The 22,162-nt window shown below is 43.7% G+C and overlaps 2 protein-coding genes across 4 annotated transcripts in view; both read right to left on the bottom strand.

The window, feature by feature from the left end:
- Nucleotides 1-22,162, bottom strand: part of LOC146515968 (guanine nucleotide-binding protein G(o) subunit alpha) — a 105,373-nt gene that overhangs the window by 57,056 nt on the left and 26,155 nt on the right. For both annotated transcript variants that reach the window (XM_085169104.1, XM_085169103.1), the window contains exon 3: nucleotides 21,412-21,553. In XM_085169104.1, the coding sequence (XP_085025230.1) occupies nucleotides 21,412-21,553 (142 nt within the window). The remainder of the gene's footprint in view (nucleotides 1-21,411; nucleotides 21,554-22,162) is intronic.
- The window catches only part of LOC146515969 (uncharacterized), a 65,260-nt gene that overhangs the window by 18,371 nt on the left and 24,727 nt on the right, over nucleotides 1-22,162 (bottom strand). The window contains exon 2 of one of the 2 annotated variants that reach the window (XM_085169108.1): nucleotides 8-14,123. The gene's annotated coding sequence lies outside the window, so the exon portion shown is untranslated. Of the gene's footprint in view, nucleotides 1-7; nucleotides 21,406-22,162 lie in introns of those variants that run through there. The other variant, XM_085169107.1, reaches the window with a different exon arrangement.

Here is a 22,162-nt window from a genome sequence, read left to right as displayed (position 1 = left end):
TGCAGACGAGGGATCCCAGTGGTGAAGAACCAAGTGTCACAGCCGTGTTTGTGGAGCGGACACGAAAGACACAAAAACTAAGCAGAAAAGCAGAAAACTGCGAACTAAACTAACACTGACATGAAAACTACGACATGGGACGCGAACATGAACCGAACCTGAAATAATCCTGCGACTTGAAGAACGTGACGCTAGACCAGGGGTCGGCAACCCTAGGCACGCGAAGGGTTAACTGATGGCACGACCACAGCTGGACTGGCCATCGGCATAACGGGCATTTGACTTTTTTTTTTTTGTAACAGTATAAACAATGAAAGTGGTGGATCGGCCAGATGCTGGCAGATGTGTAAAAATAACTCAGTTGTTTGGTGGTGGCTGTGGCGGAGCTGCCACAGAGGCAACAGGTGGAGGAGGGAAAGGGGAGGAAGGAGGAGCAGAGACCCGAGGCGGTGAACTGAACTTCAGGTAAGAAGTTATGAGCTGCAGTCTATCTGGTCAGATATGAACCAAGTTTAGGTGAGTTTATTCTCGTTGTGCTGACTTTGTTGTGCTACTAGCTAGCATGACGGAGTTTCTATACAGCTGGGTGGTGCTATGATGTTACTGATAGTGAACTTTATTTTATTCATAAGGTTCGTTAGTAGAGTTTCCAACCGTCCTGTAAAAAGCTGAATCGTCTGGTATTCAGAGAAAATATTACGCGTTTCGTGTTGAAGTGAAAAAGAACAGTTTGTCCTGGACTTCAGCTACAATGAAAAAGACACAAAGCTGGAGTTTTTCTGTCGTTATGCTGTCAGCTTTCTTCTCCTCTCATCCCCCTCCCTCTCCTGTTGCTCCTTCAATCATGAAACTGATCAATGATCAGCTGATCGTCTCTCTTGTTTGTTTATCACTTTGCGACAGAAACAGGAAACCAGCCGATGTCGTGCTAAACAACAGCAGCACGTTTAAGCTTGATCAGCTGTTGTTATTTATTTAATATTAATTTCTAGTATCAGCTGATGTTTGCTGGAGCCACAGCTGTAAAGCTGCTGGTCATGATGTTTGGATATGTGGTGAGAGGGAAACATGAAGATGAAACCAGGAGATGTCCTTACTGAATCATCAGAGCTGAGCAGCTGATGGAGAAACAGGTTTACCTTTTAGGAGACATGGATGAGTTGAAGTTATGAACTGTTTCTGAGAGACTAATAACACCAGGATCCTTTTTTAGGTAGCTGACAGCTGGTAACTGTGCAGGGGCGGATCTAGCAAAGTGTTGCCAGGGGGGCAGGTAGGGCATTAACAGGGAGAGGGGGGCACAAAGACATACTTTTTATTCTCATTTAAAATGTCTCACTTTTAACAAATAATTGTCTGAATCTTACAACCAAAGTTTTTATCTGACATAAAATGTATAGAAATCATACATATAACATCGAAGCAGCTGGAATCCACAGCTGTGTGTTCATGGAGCTGCATGTTCACCTGCTGGACGTCACTACCTGACAGGTTTAACTGTCTTCACAACATTGCAGAGGCCTTATTGACAGTGTTTGGCTCCACATGTCTGTGTGAGCAGATTTTCTCTCACATGAGTCCTCAGGTCTGAATGCTGGACACTCGGAGACCAGAGATCACATTAACATGTGTGTCTCTGTATTAACAAACATGCCATATTGGCCCAGTTTATTTTTCTTATCAGTGTTGTGAGGAGACCATAAATAACATTTGTATTTTCTGTTGTTCAGTTCATTTGCTGTTATGGATAAAAAGTCTTTGTTTCAGAATAGCTGATAACTATTCGCTGACAGCTGCCAACAAATCTGATTCTATAAAGTTGTTTTATATAATGTGTAACTGTTAATATAGAGCGTTATTAAATTCATTGCTAATGCAATCATATGGCACACTGACTTCTGAGGAAGTTTTAAATGGCACTCGTCATCAGAAAGGTTGCCGACCTCAGCGCTAGACAAACGTCCTGACAGAGGACTTAAATACACAGCAGTGGAAACACAGCTGACACAAATGAACCTGAACACCACAGGGGAAGCAAAACTAAACACACCGAACATGGAACACGAGACTCTTCAAAATAAAACAGGAACATAACAGGATGTAGACGGGACAACACGAGCTGACATGAAACACATGACAGACACGTGAGGACAGATGAGGGAGGCGAAGGCACGGGCATAACTAAACGTTAAACACAGAAGACGAGACAGGAAAAGACTCATAAACACGGAGACAGAACTTTACATTATTCCCATGTAACATAAGAAATCAAAACAAACTCAAAATGCTGGGTCACAGACCCCGCCCCCGGACGCCAAGACCTCATACAAAATGCTGGAAACCATTTTTTAAAACTTTCTGCAGAAGAAAGAATAAAATGTGTAAGACTCATCACAAGCTGCTAAAAACACTCACTGCTAAACAAAGTTGGAGCGTGTGGATGCAAAGGGAGAGTTTTCTGAATAAGATGCAAACGTTTGCCTGTGGACACTTCATAGTCATCGAGACAGTCATATGAGTAAACCATGAGGTCATGGAGAGGTCATCTGTCTGACAAGCAAATCTCCACCAACATGGCTGCAAAAGGAACGAATCAGGTGATTCAGTGGCTCAAAGTCCAGATCTTAACTTGGCTAAAATGCTGTGGAGAGACTTTAGAAGAACTGAGCACAAACGTCTGAAAACCTCACGAATGGAAACAACATCGTAAAGACGAGTGGGCCAAAATGTCTTCTTGCTGCTCTGAGAGACTTTAGTTACTGCAACTAAAGGTGGTTCTACTGAATCAAAGACTGTACTTTTATAAGAACGGCGTGAGTAGGTCCTGTTCTGGTTTCCACCTTCGACGGTAGAAGCAGGTCCTGTCACTGCCGTCCATTTCCAAAAACTGGCTCTGATTGATGTTTGAGTGAAGAACTGAAGAAGATGGGCTCGGCCCACAGTGGAAATGTCATCGTTGTTTCAAAGACATGATATAGTCCATCATGGAGAATGGTTACTGTTCAGTAATTCACTACCAGGAAAATCAGATGTTCTACTAAAGTCTTCGATACGTCCTGAGCGCTGCACCAGTTGAGAACATCATGAGTAGACGGGTCTCCACACTGACCTCACCATACAAAAACACACAACAATGAGTGAGACACGCAATCGCTGCAACCTTTCACCCTGCAGTCCCTATAAAGACAGCAACCATAAAATGGCACACATGCCCCGCGTGGAGGCAGTCATCAAATATAGATCGAAATGTTCTTCATAATTTAGATCTAGCAGGCCAAGAAGGCACAGACACACACAGACACACACAGACACACACAGACACACACAGACACACAACCCCTGCCCTTTCTCCGGGTACAGGACTTGCAGAGTGTATATGAATAAAGAAAAGTGTGTGTATATCTTCAAGCAGTAAAACCAGGACACAACAGGATAAAGACACAGGAACCAGTAACTACAACTGGACAGACGAACGCTGTCAGGCAGCAGCGTCAGATGTGACGCCGTTAAGTTCTTTGTTTATTTGCTCTGTCATCGTGGTCGAGGGTTGCAGTTCCTGCATTTGTGTTGTGACGGTTGGCTAACTGTCCTAAGGCTTACTGAGAGCACTAAAGTAACTACAGTCTGAATGCTGCTGATTCACTGCTGTCTAATCTTGACGGAGAGCATCAGAGAAGACCACGCCCACCTCCGCCTCGCTAAACTGGCAACTGAGCCATAAAATTAAAGCGAAATAACTGAAATGGAAGAGAAAAGTTCAACATTTCAAAGTCAGACGTGAGTTCTAGTTGTGGCTATCTCTGTTTTTTGATGCATGTTTCAGGGCTTTGGTTGATGACCAAATACACACAGTCCAATAAGATCAGGCCTGCTGGTACAGATTGTTGTGTAACACTGCACAACAGTTCCTGCTGTACACAGACCAATCAAAAACTCCATGACGGCGGTCAGCTCTAACCTTACCTGCTACATTACTGAAGCTACTGTGACAATGTCAGGTCGTTACAGTCAAAACTCAGATGATGTATCAGATTATATGTATACTTTTTAATTGTAATATCTGACTGACTCCATAGATCATGAGAATTCTGCTTAACTGGCAGTTTGAGGTGATATATTAATCCTACAAGCATACAGCAGGGATCTATTTTTAACTTGGCCTAATTAGCAGCACCAGCAGCTGCTAACAGACTGAACACGATTCAAACAGAGATAACACACAAACAAACAGCATGTAAATAAGCAAACCTTTAACTGTTCAGGATGTTGACAAAAAGAAGAATAACATTAAAATGCGTCTGCGTGCCCAGTACACATAACACAGGTTGGACCTTACAATTAAAGTACAAATGAAGTCTAAACAGGAAATATGTGATTTACAACAATCCCACCATCAGGTGTTCACATTCCTCAAACAGTGGAAGTGAAACTGGAGTAACTGCCCTTTCCTGTCCTCTGGGTATTTATCTATAATATTAACTTGTTTGCCAAAGTACAGATTTAATGTGAATAAAAATGCATCCAATATTTCCACACACTGCCTCTTTTTTTCACACTGTTGGTTTGATATACAGTGGTCCCTCGCTGTAAAAAAAAGACTTGCGAAAGGTGAACCGCAGTCTTTTTTTTACAGCGCATTGTGTTCTGCGTCCTGATTGGCTGTAGACCATCGTCGATCAATCTCGTGCCGCGTCTCCTGTACAGGACAGGATGCGTTCAGCTTGTCAAATTTACACAAATCTTTGATCAGTGTGACTCTGGAGCGCTGCACTGTATGTTTGTAGGTTTCTCCCTGTTCTGCTCCTGCAGGTGGCTTTGGTTTCATTCTGTAATACTGGACTTTTGTTCTACAAAGGTTTGAACTTTGAGAGTTTAAACAAGAGAGAAAAGTGCGCAAATGTTCCTGCCTGTCTGAGAAAAGTGTATAAAGTGTGTATGACGGGTTTTACAGCCTTAAAACATCCAGAATAATTGTAAAAAACTAAAGTTGGCTACCTCACAGATTTCACCTCCCTGACAAACGAGGGATGACTATAATAAGAGATAAGAACTCCGGTCGCAGCAGATGGCCCCGCCCCTCCCTGAGCCTGGTTCTGCTGGAGGTTTCTTCCTGTTAAAAGGGAGTTTTTCCTTCCCACTGTCGCCAAAGTGCTGCTCATAGGGGGTCATATGATTGTTGGGTTTTTCTCTGTGTCTATTATTGTAGGGTCGACCTTACAGTATAAAGCACCTTGAGGCGACTGTTGCTGTGATTTGGCGCTGTATGAATAAAGTTGAATTGAATAAAACAATGGCAGGTTACAAAATAAAATCAAAGTCTATCAATTACATCAGTTTTACTTCTGATTGTTTATGATCCCATCGTATTTGCAAACATAATAAGATTGATGCAGTGGAACCATGTTGTCCCCCCCCCAGCAGAAACAGGACAAATAAATCTGCCCAGTCACACCTGTGGAGCTCCTCGTTGTGGCTTTGGGGCAGGAAATAAAAAAACCTCTCTGGAGATGGACTCACATTAATGCAGGACGCTTTGTCAACCTGATCCGTTATAAAGGAAGACACGCAGGAGCAGCACAATACTGTGTCAACGTGCTAACCCCCGAGGAACAGCCCAGCCTCTCCTGCTCTCTCTGAGCTCCTCTTCTCCACTCTGTTCATCATGCTTTACACCTGAGGGCAAATCACTGGAATAAGTCACATTTCTCTCCCTCGCTTTCACTGCCTCATGGGGGACTATAGTCTGTGTTCTCTCTCAGCACCTGAGAACCCAGTCCCTGAGGTCACACACACACACACACATGCACACATGCACACGCACACACACACACACTGTCAGTTGCCTTAATGACTGACTGATCACGAGGCTAACAGGGCGTCTCGTGGGCATAAAACCATTTATTCTATTATGACAAAGCCCTCTCTAATATTCTTTATGGTGTTGTGTTATTATTGACACACACAGACACACACAAACATGTTGTTATTCTTGCAATTTCTTAATCACCTTTCTAACAAAACAAATCAATATTTGTTGTAACCTCAGTTTGTCTTAAAGACAGCATCTGCAGTCTGCTTGAAGCGTCTTCGTTGCTAATCACAGACCGACTGATGCTTCATATCCCAGAGGCCGTCATGATTTCATGACTGTAAGATGGTAAAAATTACAGCCTGAGGTCTTCCTGCACCTCAGAACTCCAAATGTGGCTCCGGTCTCCTTGAATCTCGTCCATAACGTCCCTAAATCTGTCTGCTTCTGTGCATGTGTTCAGTTTCTGGAAGCGGGAGCTTTTTCCTCTCCGTTTTGCGAACCGTCGCTGACGATTGGCGGCTTTGGTTACTGAGGGTGACAGGAGCAAGGCATCATGGTCCTGTTCTTAGTGGCGCAGTGTTGTGGCTTGGCACGGCAAGACAGGTCCATGTGCCTGTCATATGATGCTGGCAGCGCCAGTCTGGCAAATGCAGCAAGGAAGGGGGAGGTTAGTGAGTGAGAGAGAGAGGGAGAGATGGGGGAGAAAGAGAGGGCGAGTAAGAGTGTGTGTGTGTGTGGCTACAGGGCAATTAGGGAAACAGAGGGCTAGTTGTGTCTGGGTGTGAGTGTATGTAGCCTACCCTAAAGGCCCACCTCTGAGCCTTTCTGATCTTATAAACTTTGACGTGTTTTGCAGGATTCAGTATCTAAAAGGCACCGTTGGTTCGCAGAAACACACACACACACACACACACACACACACACACCCTTGTGTTGCTTCTCAGAACTAATTTTACCCCGAGTGGATGATAATGGCAAACATAACAGGCATAATTTTGCTGCCTGACTCGCTTTGCTGCAATAAAACAAACGCTCTATAACAAACTGAAAAGCAGACATGCAAATATCTGTGCTGTGTTATCTACATGCAGCCATGCAGTTTGGTTGCATCCAAAAACAGAGATCAATCACAACAATAACAGAATGAAATCACAAGACTTGTCACCTCACTACGGTGCAGCACGCTGCAGAACAGGCAGCACAATCAGCGGCAGCACTGACGAGTGGATCTGCTCTTAGCTTGATGGAACACAACACTGTGGTATGCAAAGCTAACAAGAGCTGAACTGAACAGCCAGTTGACAAGAAAGGTTATTTCACTCATTTTTAATCACCAAAAGTAAATTCCAGCTTCTCAACAATGTGAATACCAAGCATAACCTAACACGTCCACGGGCACTAAGGAGGCATCTCCTTTACCGCGCTGGTCCTTCCACGCTTACATTTACCGGCGATCGTGGCTCAAGAGTTGGGAGGTCGCCTTGTAATCGGAAGGTTGCCGGTTCGAGCCCCGGCTTGGACAGTCTCGGTCGTTGTGTCCTTGGGCAAGACACTTCACCTGTTGCCTACTGGTGGTGGTCAGAGGGCCCGGTGGCGCCAGTGTCCGGCAGCCTCGCCTCTGTCAGTGCGCCCCAGGGTGGCTGTGGCTACAATGTAGCTGCCATCACCAGTGTGTGAATGGGTGGATGACTGGCTATGTAAAGCGCTTTGGGGTCCTTAGGGACTAGTAAAGCGCTATATAAATACAGGCCATTTACCATTGACCAGCACACAACAGCCTGCCGATTGCCAGCTTCCTAAATCATCCAGTTCTTGAGACCTATTAGAAAAAATCAAAAGAAGATGTTGGTGGGATCATTAAAGTCATAAGGAGGCATTTCTCTATTTCATAGAGAAAAATACACTCACTGATTTATTGACAGGACAGACAGATTAACTGGGGGAAAGAAATCATTAGCTGCAGCCTGTTGAGGAAAACACTTGTTTCTCCTGAACTAAGCATCACTGAGTCAGTCATCCATCCATTTTCTAAACCGCTTAGCCGGTTCAAGGTCACACGGCACTGGATACTGTCCCAGTATGCACTGGCTGGCAATCTATCAGAGCGGCTGGCACACACTGGTAGTCATGTTCACACCAACAGGCGTTCTAAGGTGGCCAGTTCACTAAACCTGCATGTCTCAGAGAGCAGGAAGAACATGCCAGCCAAACGGCAAAACAGGCCATCCAATCAAAGCTTTCTGCCTCTCTACAGAAAACAGACGATATTTCCCAAGATTTCCAGATGACCTCACATCCCAAGGAAGCCGAGTGAAACAAAATGAAAAGAAATTATGTCATTATAAAATGACACTTTTGTTATTTGTACACCAATGTCTGTACGTAGCAGAGACCAACACCAGTTTGCCTTTAATCCTTTGTTCTGTTTCACTGTTTGCATGTGTGGAAACATGTGTGATGGAGAGCAGAGGAGAGAGAGCTGATATCAATCGACACTGTTAAAAAAAAAGATGTAAAAATGAAGTAAAATCAGACACTGTGGCTGCTATCCGCTCGTTAAGTCTGACATCATTAGCCGTTTCCGGGTCCAAACTCCGCTGCAGGTCCCAAAGTCAAACGAACACTGCAGCATCACTGAGAGTTAAACTGTCTAAATTATTTCATCTGCAATGAAATGATCAGCGTTGCTGCTTTACCAGGTGTAACAATTAAGTTTAACATCCAGGCATCCATGAAAACAGGATTTATGAAGTTTAACAGAGTTAGAAGTTAGCAGGAAGTTAGCTTGCTAGCTTCCACCTAAGCATGATATAGCAGGTTCTGACTGAGAGATTTCTGAAAAATTCAAACGTACAGCTCTGCTACCACTTCCAACATAAATGAAGACAGAAAACTAAACAGCAGTGACGTTTGCAGGGTCACTGAAGTTGGGCTAGCTGCTATATAATGATGTGCTACGTGATTGCTAGCTACACAGCTATGTTAGCATAACATTAGCACAGTGAAGCTGGAGGATGAACGCTAACTTTTTTCCACTCGATAAAAGTCATTAATGAATCAATGTTACGGAAGTGGAGGAAGCGCAGTTTTTGGCTTTCCCCATATTTCATATATATTACTGAGAGATTTTTGAAAAAATTCAAACGTACAGCTCTGCTGTCACTTCCAACATAAATAAAAAGAGAAAACTAAACAGCAGTGACGTTTGTAGGGTTACTGAAGTTTGGCTAGCTGGTATATAATGATGTGCTACGTGACCGCTAGCAAAACAGCTATGTTAGCACAATTTAAACAAGCTAACTTTTTTCCCCACTCGATAAAAGTTAACGTGAGGGTTCCTGATTAGGGCTGGGTATCGTCACTGATTTCTAGAATCGATTCAATTCCGATTCACAGGGTCCCGAATCGATTCGATCCACGATTCGATTTAATTCGATTCGATTCGATTTAATTCGATTCGATTCACTTTGATTTGAATCTGGGAAATTTTGACAGTCAGAAATATTATAATTCAGATCAGTACATTTACATATTTTTGTATCTATAAAAAGGAAGCTGACACACGCAAGACTTTATCAAAGGTGTGAGCATCACAGCAGAGGCCTTTGTGTCAAAGTAGCTGAGGATCAAACACAGAAAAACATGAAGGTGATTTTCCTGTTCTGGGATTTTATAAAAATATTCTTCAGTACATCAAAAACGAAAGAAAACCATTAATCAACACATGAACATTACCTCTGAAGTTACAGCGGTTTTATTAGAGACAAGGCTGAGCGTTTTGCATTTTGCATAATTTTAAAAAGTTTAAATTTGTTCGGTATTGAACGGCAGAAATTAGGTTTTATTTTCAGAAGTATATAAAACGAAAAAAAAAAAAACGTCGGCTGACAGCGCTGTAAACAACGGTAGACTTGTGCGTAGCAAGCAAGCGAATAATGCAGAAAACAGTACAGAGAGAGAGAGGGAGAGAGAGGGAGAGAGAGCGCAAGAGAGCGAGCATGAGAGAGAGAGCTGTGCATCGTGGTCGAAGCAAAACAATAAAAGTCAGAGTGAATTCATGACGATGTTTATGTGAAGCCTAGTTTGGATCTTCTTTTGCTGGTTCGGTCAATATTGTTTAGAGAGAGATCAAACTAACAGCTTTAGAATCAGCGCATAAAGGGCGTGAACACAAAGCGCCGACCGCCGACAGATCAGAATCAGCGAGCTGTCTGCTTTCAGCCCCGACTGTGAGAAAGGCGACGTCTCACTGATTCTGATCCGCGGTTGGGCTGTGTGTTTAAGTCTTTGTGCAGAATCCGTGTTCCTGCTCTCATTTACTGTCTTAGCTGTTTGGTGGTTGTTGAAATTTTGTGAGATTTCACCTGAGATTCTGGCATTTCGGGCAAAATAAATTTATATTAAAAAATCGATTCAGGATTTTAATGAATCGATTTTACGTTATCCAAGCCAGAATCGATTTTAATCGATAAATCGATTATAAAAACCCACCCCTATTCCTGATGGTTAGAGACAAATGCAATCGCATGGCAGGATGCTGTAAACGGACCAAACTTCAGTCAGGAGAACAACTGAGATAATCCATCCACAATACGAGGTTAGTCATTCATATACTGCTGCTGGGCTGTAGCTACAGCAGAAGGGTTTAAACACTGAGCTTTAAAATGAACAGTGGCAATAAAACCCAGAGAGGCCGACAGTGATCACTGACTGTTTTTAGGGGCTTGTTCAGATTAAATAGAACAAGATACAAAACATGTTAAAAACACTACAGCCTTAATAAACGCAGAGCAGTTTGGACCTGGAAGCAGAGTTCATACGTCATCACTTAAAGACCGATTGCACATAAGTCAGTCAGAGTCTTTGTCTGAGAGATTAAATCATTTTAACCTGAAATCATTCAAAGTAAACGGTTGTTCTTTATTTCACAGAAAGAAATGGCAATACATATAACTAACATAACTAATAACAAGTTATGAGTTTATAGCAAAATTATTTAGCCCAAAAAATGTTTTCAGTGTGTGTTCTGTTGGACTTAATGACTAGTGTGGAGCAAATCACCACAAATAAAAAGATGACAATCTCAGATCCTTTTATTTTTTTAATGAGTACAGTCTGAATGTGGTCAAAGCTCAGAGCACTGGCAGCTTTCCTGCTGATTACAATAAAGGCAAAGCAAAGCTGCACCCCACGACAAGCACAGGAGGGCAGGCTTCAGCCCGTCTTCACCATCAGAGACGATACCGCAAAACCCACTCGAGCTGCGAGAATCACCGATGCAGAAGCTGAAACTCGGCGGGAAACTCACAGAAAGAGTTAAGGAGTCTTACTTACAGCGCCTCAAACAAATAACCATGTAACTCTGTCCTGGTATGAACACTGAAAAAAGTCTAACGACACGTCCTGTAGAGATACAGTACAAATAATAAAATTTGACCTGTGACAGTCCTGGGAACAAACGTGGATAAAACACGCTCCCAAATCTCAGGTATGGGATCACGGTCCTTCTGTTGCTAGGAGACGACGGTTCATTCCTTCACTTTAAAGATGCAGAGGCTTTCTCTCTGCTCGCTCTGGTTTACTCTGGATTTCTATATTTATCTCTCTCTCTGCATGGACTCACACATTCAGCACACATGCATCTACACACACACACACACACGGCCTAAAATCCACACACTCGCACATGTGCATGTGTGCGTGTATGTTAATTACCCAGCTGCAGTAACCCAGAGACTAATGATCTCTCATCACTGTGAGGTGGGATTAAAGTTTGAAAGTCTTGATTAATTGATTGAGCCAGTCAGGAGCATGGCAGGGAGCTTACCTTATTGCTCTATTAGATAAATGAAGAGAGTGAAGTGCAAGGCTACAGGGGAAATGGAAATCCCTAAATGGGAGAAATGGAATAGGGGGAAGAAACAAGAGGAGACTCGGGTGATTGAGGAGAAGAGGAAGGACGAGAGAAGAAGAAGGTGAAACGACAGCATCAATAAAGAAGTGCAGGCAGGAAAGAAGGAGACGAGAGGAATAAAGGACACAGGGTGTAAGGGAGAGACAAAGGGATGAAAATAACAAAAGAGCAGGAGGGAGGGAGGGAGGGAACAATCAAAGGGAGCTCAGCACTGCAGGAAGGTGGCAGACCGACACACACTTCAAACACGTGTGTCTGTGTGTGTCTGTGTGTGTCTGTGTCCATACACTGACCTTCTGAACCTGGCAGGAAGTGATCTGCAATGATCCCATTCAAAGTGTGCTCGTCTACTCTGCGTGCACACACCTGTAACAGCTTTGGACACGCCCACACTGGGCTACAACGCTGCTTTATTATAATGACACAGCTGTGCAGTGACCACTGTCCACCTGTTCATTACTGGGTGATCCTCACACATCCAGGATGATCCAGGTCCCGTTGGCTCCTTTTAATGATTCATTCTGATATTATCAGCATTTATGTGGCAAAATGTGGTTTTCCTCATTATTAACTGCACCTCAAACAGGTCAGTGAGAGGTTTGACTGGTTTGGTGGTTTCTGAGCTGAATGTTTTCATCACCCAAAGCCTCAATCTGACAGCCAGACTGATGACAGGACAGTTGTAGCTTATTGCTACCCAGAAAAAACCCACTACAGCAAACAGGAAACAGATTCAATGTACAGATAGAGACAAATAAAAGCAGAAGATCTGTAGATGGAAATTCTACATATTTTGTTCTGGTCAATAAATCCTAATGAAACACCAATAGCCTCCAACTTCTTTCATTTCTCTGTGATGCTACAGCTCAGATGGATTCATTGAATTCCTTCCAATGGGAAAACATCCAGCCTTTATCAGACAGAGGAACTACAGGTTACCAGCTGGATTCAAACTCAGGACAACACACATCACCTTTTAATTCAAGGTTTTACATATCAGGAAATGATCAGAATAATCTCGTCCCCAAGTCTTAAAATGAGGTCCAAACAAACACGAAGCAGTTTGTAAAAACAAAGTACGATCCCTGATTCACCAGCTTGTACAACCAGCATTAGCAGCAACAACAAGTTTTCTTTATCAGTCTCTCAAATCGTTGTGTTTTTACAACACTGCTTCGACTCATTGAGGTTTGTTGGGGTTCATTAACGCGGCTCTCTGAAGGTCTTGCCACAGCATTTCGGTGGAGTTGAAGTTTAGACTTTGTGCCGTCGCGACACTTTGATTCATTTCTTTCTCAGTCGTTTTGCTTGGAATCACCGTCTTGTTCCTGAAGCTCTTTGGGCCAAGCTTTAGCTGAGTGACAGACGGCCTCATAACCGACGTAGACCTGCTGTAGACACAGAATACTTTGGTAGCTCACGGTCAACCAACGACTGCACCCGGGCCTTTTGGCGGTCTCTTCTTGCTCCCTGTGTTTTGTTTTTAGAGGCTTTCTCCTGACAACCCTGCCAAACAAGGTGCACTTGTTCAGTCTTTTTTCTGACTGTACTGTCGTGAACTTGAACTTTTAACATCCTAAATGTGCTCTGTAGAGTCTGTCCTTCACACTTCATCACACAGTTCATTAAATTAGCAGCACTTGGCTGTACCTTACCCCATTAATTCTTATGGAAGCAGTGAGCTTGTATCTTTGGTTTTGGTTTTAATAAATAAAGTATCTCATGTTTGTAGTTCATATCAGTACCTAATTTGAAGTCCTGTTAATGACTATTCCAGTGCGCCCCAGGGTGGCTGTGGCTACAATGTAGCTGCCATCACCAGTGTGTGAATGTGTGGATGACTGGATATGTAAAGCACTTTGGGGTCCTTAGGGACTAGTAAAGCGCTTTATAAATACAGACCATTTACCATTTATTTTTATTATATCCTGATGTGTAAAACTTTCTGTGTCATCACGACCCAAAAAGGGAAATTGAGCCATATTTGTTACTTGTCTCCAGTTTATTGCAGGAGTATGGTCGTGTGTAGATTATTTGATGTTTAACACACAGTGGGAACATTGTGTTCAGATGGGCGTTGGTTTTGGAGCTCACACACACACACACACACACACACACACACACACACACACACACACACACACACACACACACACACAAGCCCGTTTAGCTATCTTAGTGAGGACCTTCATTGACATAATGCTTTCCCTAGCCCCTCACCCTGACCATTAACAATGAATGCCTGACCCTAAACCTAACTGTAACCCTGACACTAAAACCACATTTTGAGCCTTTAAATGTCTTCAAACTTGTGAGGACCGGTGTGTGTGTCCTCACAAGCGACTGTTGGTTCTCACAAGTATAGTAGAATGCAGATTTCGGTCCTCACAAAGATAGCTAGACAGGAACACCCACACACACTAACCCGTGAGAATAACTCAGCTAGTTTCCACAACAACACGCAGCGACCTGTCTGCCAGCTCTCGCTGTCTCGCTATCTTCCACACTCGGCCCATCCTATCACCATCCCCGTCATGCCCGCTCCATCTCCTGCTTATCTTCCCTGTTTCCCTCTACGGGTCCATCGAGACACCGAGTGTTTCTCTGATGTCAGTAGTTGCGTGCGCTTCATTTGAATAGCAGCTGCGTCCTTAATTTCCTTCTCATCATCAGACCTGAATTACTGACTGCTGCACTCGTCATTTATTTGTAAATATAGAAAAATAAAGATACACATATCATAACTTGAGCGTCTTAGACCCAAGCTCTTATTCAAAGACGTCATCATCACATGTCATGTGTTGCTAACATACTTTAGCATCTCATACTACAGAAAGGTGACAGCTGAGAGAAGTCAAACGTCAGCAGCGCCGCCCCTCGTGCCCGGCAGCAGGAACATCTCCCTCTGAGGATGCTGTGTTACGTCAGAGATTACAAGTACATTTACTGAGTATATTTAAGTATGGCAGAAATCACAGTGCAGTCATTGTCTTTAACTTTAACTGCTGATTATCAAATGTCGTGGTTATAAAATCAGGATGTGTGTCCTGTCCTAGTTGCGCTCAGCAGCCCTCCCTGCTGAAACAATAAAATGTTAATGAATATCTTGAGTTGATCTCAATCACAGTGGCCTTTCTGCCCCACTGCCTCTGACTTCATTTAGTTTTACATAGAAAATGAAGCCTGAGGCAAATCCACGAGTAAAGCACAGGCTGATTATTTGTGGCTCGAACAAAAATAAAATAAAAAATCCCGAGTGGTTGCTCCAGGCAGACACTAAAGGTCTGCTGATGTTATTCCAAGAAGAACGGTCGGGCGATCCATACCTCACCCCGGGAAACACTGGCTCCACAGGGATCACTATCCAACCGCAAACACAACGAACACGTCCAGCATGAAGTAAGAGAACATGGGCTGTACCAGTGGAAGAGCCTTTATACACGCAGTAAAATGACGAATGATTCAGCTCATCATAAAGACGCACAGTAGGCCCTGTGTGAATATGAGTGCAAACGGCTGTCCCTCTATGTAAACGGCGAGCTAGACCAGCGACCTGTACAGGATGTACCTCTGTGCCCTGTGGACAGACTCCAGCACCCTGGGACCCTAAATGACAACAGCGGTTACAAAAACACACATGGATGGATGAAAAACGCCATATTTTACTGTTCATATTTGAAATGAAGTGGAGTAATGGATCTAAATGCAACTAACCAACGCATCCCGTAGGACATTATCTCTGAATACAAGTTGGTCGAAGACGATACAGGTGAAGGCATTCGCCTAAATTATATACAGCACCTTGGTCAACAGTCGTCGCTTTAAATGTGCTATATAAATAAATTTGACTCAGTCAAACCCAGTATGAACCTTCCAGACCCCTCAGGTCATCTGGATCCGGTCTTTTATCAGCTCCCAGAGTCAGAACCAGACACGGAGAAGCTGCATTCAGCTTTTATGCTCCTTATATCTGGAACAAACTCCCAGAAAGCCTCAGATCAGCTGAAACACTCAGTTTATTTAAATCCAGCTTGAAGACTCACCTGTTCTCAGCTGCATTTGAATAAAACACCAAATCCACACTTTTAAGCTTAAATTTCAAAACTTACATTTTAACTACTGATTTTATCTGTTTTGTTTGTTTGTTAATTAGTTAGTTTGTTTGTTTTAATCAATTTTAAATCCTGCTTTTTATTTGTTTTTGTTTCTAATGTCTCTGTAAAGCACTTTGAATCACCTTGTTGTTGAATTGTGCTGTACAAATAAACTTGCCTTGACTTTAAAGCAGGGGTGGGCAACTCCAGGCCTCGAGGGTCCTGCAGGTTTTAGATGTCCTTGATCCAGCACAGCTGATTTAAACGGCTAAATCACCTCCTCAACATGTCCTGAAGTTCTGCAGAGGCTGGTAATGAACTCATCATCTTCTTCAGGTGTGCTGATCCAGGGTGGGATCCTGCAGGACACCGGCCCTCGAGGCCTGGAGTTCCCCACCCTTGCCCTAAGTTTTAACTACTTAAACTATTTCACTTTTTTAGACTTTGTGTTTGCAGGAGAGAATTCTTGAAACTATAATTACTGTCACACAGTTGTCCTTGGCCTTAATCACTCGATTATATTCATCCCTGCTTGAACTGAATATGAAAAAAATAGTTCCTAAGATTTGGGAGAATGGGACTGATTGGTGTGTACATAAGGACGGACATAGTATGCTACCTCAGGTCACAGCACGGAGCCATAAACTGTAGTTTTATTGAAGCACTAGCAGAGGCTTTAACACCAAAGAGGTTTCTCTTTGAAGCTTCTTCTGTGAAGCCGGAGTGAAAAGTGCTCAAAGATCTATTTCAAGCTATCATAATGTGTGCATGTGTTGCATACGCGTGTGAGTTTGTGTGTGCGTGTCTCCAAGTGTATGTGTCACGGCGCCCTTGGACACGGGCTTGTGGAATGTGTTGAGAGCAAGGGAAAACACTGGGTTGCCACAGCAACTGGCGAAGAGAAACAGATTGGTGGGTGGGTGGGGCGCAGTCAGAAGAGCAAGCAAAAGACCAGAAAAAGATACGACAGGACAAGTTTGACATGATCCCAGCACAGGATTAGAGGGGAAAGCTGAAAGGATATGGGGTATGGGATATGACGACGAGGGGCGAACTTTATTGATGTGGGTAGGATGTTGCTCTGGTTACTTTGCGGGGAAGTCAGATGTAGAGTGTAAACACAGCTCTTCTGCTTCTTGTCCACTGTCACGTCTCCATTTTGCCTTGAAAAATCGATCTTCTGTCCTCTTTCCCGTTTTACGCCTCGTCTTCAACTCTTTGCATTCATTTCAGAACCTGTTATAACCAGTGTTGGGGAGTAACGGAATACATGTACCGCCGTTACGTATTTAAAATACAAAATATGAGTAACTGTATTCCGTTACAGTTACCGTTTAAAAAGGTGGTATTTAGAATACAGTTACTTTGTTGAAATAAATGGATTACACGGCGGTACTTCCCTGTTTCATATTGTGGCGGGTCAGGACTGTTTGGGTTTTGTTTGACAGCTACGTTCTGTTGTTCCAGGCAGCGTTACGGTTGCCATGGTTACAGGGTGACGCTCTCTCTCTGCGTGTTTCCTGGGTGAGAGAGCGCCTGTTGTTGTTGTTGTGCTAAGCTAACAGGCAGAATGCTACAGGTATAGCTCTAAAGAATGTAGCATCATGGGCAGTGTAGTCCGTGCTGCAGGGAGAATGGACTGCCATACACGTTATGTGTCTGTGAGCGAGGGAGGGAGAAAAAGGAAAAGTACGAGCTGTCATCGAGCAGAAACGGGAGCTGGAAGCATGTAAATATAATAATAACCACTGCAGCCAAGAAGAGAGCCTGACGAGCCCAGCTGTAAGTAAGCTATTAAGACTCGACTGTACACCGTGTTCGTGTTTTCCTCTGAAACAATAAGTTCTGTTGGAGCAGCCTTTCAACGCCTCTCTCTGTCTCTGCTAGCAAAGTTGACCCAGACAACAAAGTAAAGCTAGTTTTCAGCTACGAGCCGACACAGAACCCACCGTATTAGCCAGAGGTCCCTTTACTACGGTTCGGAGCCGCGGACCTTCAGTAACAGTAATAAATCACAGCAATAGTACATTCATGTAGTTGTAAACAGCATGATAATATATTAAGTAATCCAAAGTATTCAGAATACGTTACTCTCATTGAGTAACGTAACGGAATACGTTACAGAATACATTTTGGGGCATGTAATCTGTAATCTGTAATGGGATACATTTAATACAGTTATAATCCTGCAACCCTTCTGTAACACACGTTACTTTAACCTGATACGTAGTGTAGCATACAAATCTTGTTGTAGACACTTTTCAAAAACATAAACTGCTACATTGTTGCCTGGGAACACTTTGGCGTCTCCCAGAGGAGCTTTAGGTGGTGGAGGAGGTTTGCCTGCCGTCCATGACCTGCATAAGTGGTAGAAAATGGACAGCTGGACGTCTGGCTGGGTGGACGGATCGACTCTGTACAAATAACAATGTAGCACGCCTGAGGCTGCTCACTTTACCTCGAAATAGAAACGCAATACTTTGATATATTATACCCTCCAACACACACACATGTTTGTATGGCTGACCTTGACTCCTCACACTACTGCGTTTCCAAAATGTCCTCATTTCAATAGTCTAACAAAGACACACACACACACACACACTCACACACACACACACACACACCATATCCTGATCAATAGGTGTATTGTTATTTCAGCCTCTACATGGAGTATCAAAAGCAGCGCTGTGATTAAAAATACACCGCGCCTTTGGATAAGGTTAAGGTCACCTGCATGTGTTCTTACAGTTCTTCACAAATCTGAGCCGCTCACTCCCTGTCATCGTGACATCATCACCACTGTGACATCATCACCACGACTGTTATGGCGACGCATCATCATCAACTACACAGGAAGCTTCATGTGCAGACGGAGGTCAAACAAAAGCAAACGTTCCAGCATTTCCCACAGAGGAGGTGAGGCTGAGTGAAAACGTGTGCATTCAAACCACGAGCTGATGCTCAGCATGTATTTAACTGAAGGTGCCGTACGTGACTGCATTTCCTGCACTCTTTAGTGCCTGAGTCATATCCTGACAGTCTAATGACCTGATTTATTAGAAATAGGTGAGTATAAAGGAGCGGTTGATTAGCCCCGCCCCGCTGCCCTGCGTTCAGATAGAACCGATGCTCTTCTGTGGATTAGATTCATAATCCTCAATTAGTGAGTCGTATGCTGAACGTGTATACTTCAGGATTCAGAAGACTGAGAAGTGGGAAAGACTGAGGCTGCGTTCACACTGCAGGCAAAAGCGCATCAAATCCGACTTTTTTGACCCTCTGCGACCATCTATCCCATCATGGTGTGACAGTGTGAACGGCACAAATCCGATATTTTCAAATCCGATCTGGGTCACTTTCGTATGTGGTACTGAATCTGATACAAATCTGATGTTTCAGAAAGCTGCTGTTTGAACGGACGCATTAAATCCGTCTTTTACGTCACTGACACAAGACAGACGCCAATTATCAGCGCTGGAGAAGACATCGCGAACGCTTCCTGGACATCCAGTGAAACTGTTGGGAACAACGTTGGAGAAACGTGAACATTTTATTTGTTCTGTATAATCTGCAGATTCTGACAGACATTTCCAACTATCCTTTGAAGCAGCAATAAGGATCATTATTAGGCCAAATGTAAATAACAAAATAACTTTATAACTTAAAGCAAAAATTGGGAAACGTAAAGTCTGAAACAAGCCTTTATATTAAGGCCATCAGTCAAACAATACTGTTGCTCTGGGTCTAAACAGAGCGCGTCACGTGTGACGTCTTCTTTTGTGCATGCGGGCGCTGTGAGCGTTCACACTAGAGCGTGTTTGCTGTCGCGTTTTATTTGTAGTGTGAACGAGCAGACAAAAAAAATCTGATTTCATCAAAAAATTGGAGTTGAGCTTTAAGACCTGCAGACTGACCCGGTGTGACCCACAGGCTACGTCCACACGTACACGGGTATTTTTGAAAACGGAGATTTTCCGTTTTTGTTTATAAAAATAATCCCGTCCACACGTAAAGGCAGAAATGAAGGAAAACGCTGCTAGGAACATGCCAAAGCAGCAGGTGGCGCTATATTCCTAACCGTGCAGAAATGTTGGCCAATCAGAAGTCTAGAAGCCTCGGTGGGAAAAAGTAAACAAAGCTGGGACATAGAAGCAGAACCGAGTCGTATGTGTGGAGGGACAGTAACTGTGTGTGTATATGTAAGCATTTAAACACTGCAGAGACAATTAACAGTAACAGTGTTGTAGAAATTCATTTCACCGAAACAATAACGTGGCGCACAGTGTGACGTCAAAAAAGGCGCACACCTTTGACGCTGCGTTTTCTCCATTTTCTCCGTTTTTCTCGTCCACACGTAAATGCAAAAACTGAGTTTTCAAAAATATCCACCCTGGCCGGAGTTTTTAAAAATCTCCGTTTTCAGTGACTGAAAACGCCGTTTACGTGTGGACGAAAGGTGCAAACACATAGAAAAATCTGCGTTTTCAAAAATACCCGGGTACGTGTGGACGTAGCCTCGGTGTGAAGGAATTTCAGCCGAAGCGTGACAGGGTCAGTTCACAGCCAATCCCGATAAACTGAAGACAGTTTAACAAATAAAAGATCGCTGCTCAATCTCAGCAAGCGAAACAAAACCATTAAAATATGAAATATATATAAAACAAGTGCCGATCGTTTTCTGCTTTCCTCTCGATGCTTTCCAAAGCATCAAACGTTGACTTCAGATGCCACTGGAGGTTGTGGTGAAGTTTGTCCCTCAGGAGACGCCGTTTGTTTGGAAGCTGGTGTTTTTCATTACATGATGGTTTGTCTTCCCTCATTTTCACCGGGAATTTACTTTTCCTTCATCGTCTCCTTGGTTACATTAAGATTGTTGGGTTAGGTCGTTCGGTACCGTCTTTAAAGTGTTCCCTGAAAAATGATGCTTTCTAAGTGAATACTAATGTGACGCTAACTTGTCTTTGGCAACGTTTAACGTTCTGGGAAAACGAAGCTGCCACCAGTAACCACACGTGCAACCAGTCAAGAGTGAAATGTGTAGGGAAGCTCTGTGTCGTTTGACACTGGCTCGCTGATTCTGCGTCCTGCACGTTGCTGAACTGCTGCACCTGAATTTGCTTGGACCAGCTATCAGCATTCAGCACAGGCAGTCTTACACCTACGCTATATTTAAGTGCTATCCTCCACAACTTTATACGGAGAGATTTTTGTCTTCAAAAAGGTCAAATCGAGGAGCTGAAGCTGGTCCTGCCACATATACTTTAACAGGTCTGATACAGGAGCTGGACTCCTGCTGCTTTTGTCTTGTAAGGCCGACGCCGGCCTCTCCCTGATCTATCCCAGTTATGTGCTCCATCCCGTGGCTACGTGCGTCAGCCGGGACTGCAGGCTGGGACTTTGGTGCTCAATGATGAGCCTTATTTAGTTCACAGAAGTGAGAATACAAACAATCACAAAACATTTCCCTGGTTTATGGTGATCTGTCATCACACTCTACGATGTTGGTGACAGCATTTGGAAAATGAGTCATTTATGTGTCGTACGTTCTGCTGGGCATGCTTGGGAAACGTATGCACGCTTGAGCTGACCTTGCGCTCTTTGTCTCCGTACTCCAGGCCCAGCGTGTCCATGGCGCGGACGATGGCGGCCAAAGATTGGATGGTGTTGCTGTAAACAACGGGCTTGTACTGCTTTACGTCATCGCCGGAGAAACCGTCCTCGTGGATGATCCTAGAAACAAAGAGACGCACGGGCATTAAAGAGCGTTAAATACTGCAAAGTCATGTGCATGCACAGGTTTGCTTCTCAACCTGATAAAAAAGTGGAGTAAAAGCACACGGCAAAGGTGTTTTACACGTTCATGGGATAGAAAAGAGGAAAAGCAGGAAAATGGAGATAAGCACAGGTGGAGCCTGGACCAGAGAGGAGGGAGGGGGCGGGCCCATAACTGACATTTAAGGCTGCTGTTTGAAATGCCACAATGTCTTTCACTGCACCTAACGCAAGGGCACAGCGACAGACGGTCGCAGGGACAGTTAGCGAGGTAGACGCCCGCTCGTATGGACAAATGAGACAAAGACCAACAGAGAGACGGACAGCCACGAACAGCAGGCAGGACACCACGACACAAAAGCTGATTCAAACAGACAGATACAGGTTGAGGCAACAATGTGAGGCAATTCTGATAGACAACATCAGCATGCATAAATAAACCCGAATGAACAGCATGGGCACAACTCAGGATCCAACACGGCTGCAAACATTTGTGCGTGTCTTACAGGCCTGTGTCTATCCCACTGTTCTCACTTTACAACCAAGTAATCCAAATGGAAAAGAAAT

Source organism: Neolamprologus multifasciatus, chromosome 7 (genome assembly GCF_963576455.1).
Source record: "Neolamprologus multifasciatus chromosome 7, fNeoMul1.2, whole genome shotgun sequence".
NCBI lineage: Eukaryota > Metazoa > Chordata > Actinopteri > Cichliformes > Cichlidae > Neolamprologus > Neolamprologus multifasciatus.
This window is presented reverse-complemented; position numbering and strand designations above follow the sequence as displayed.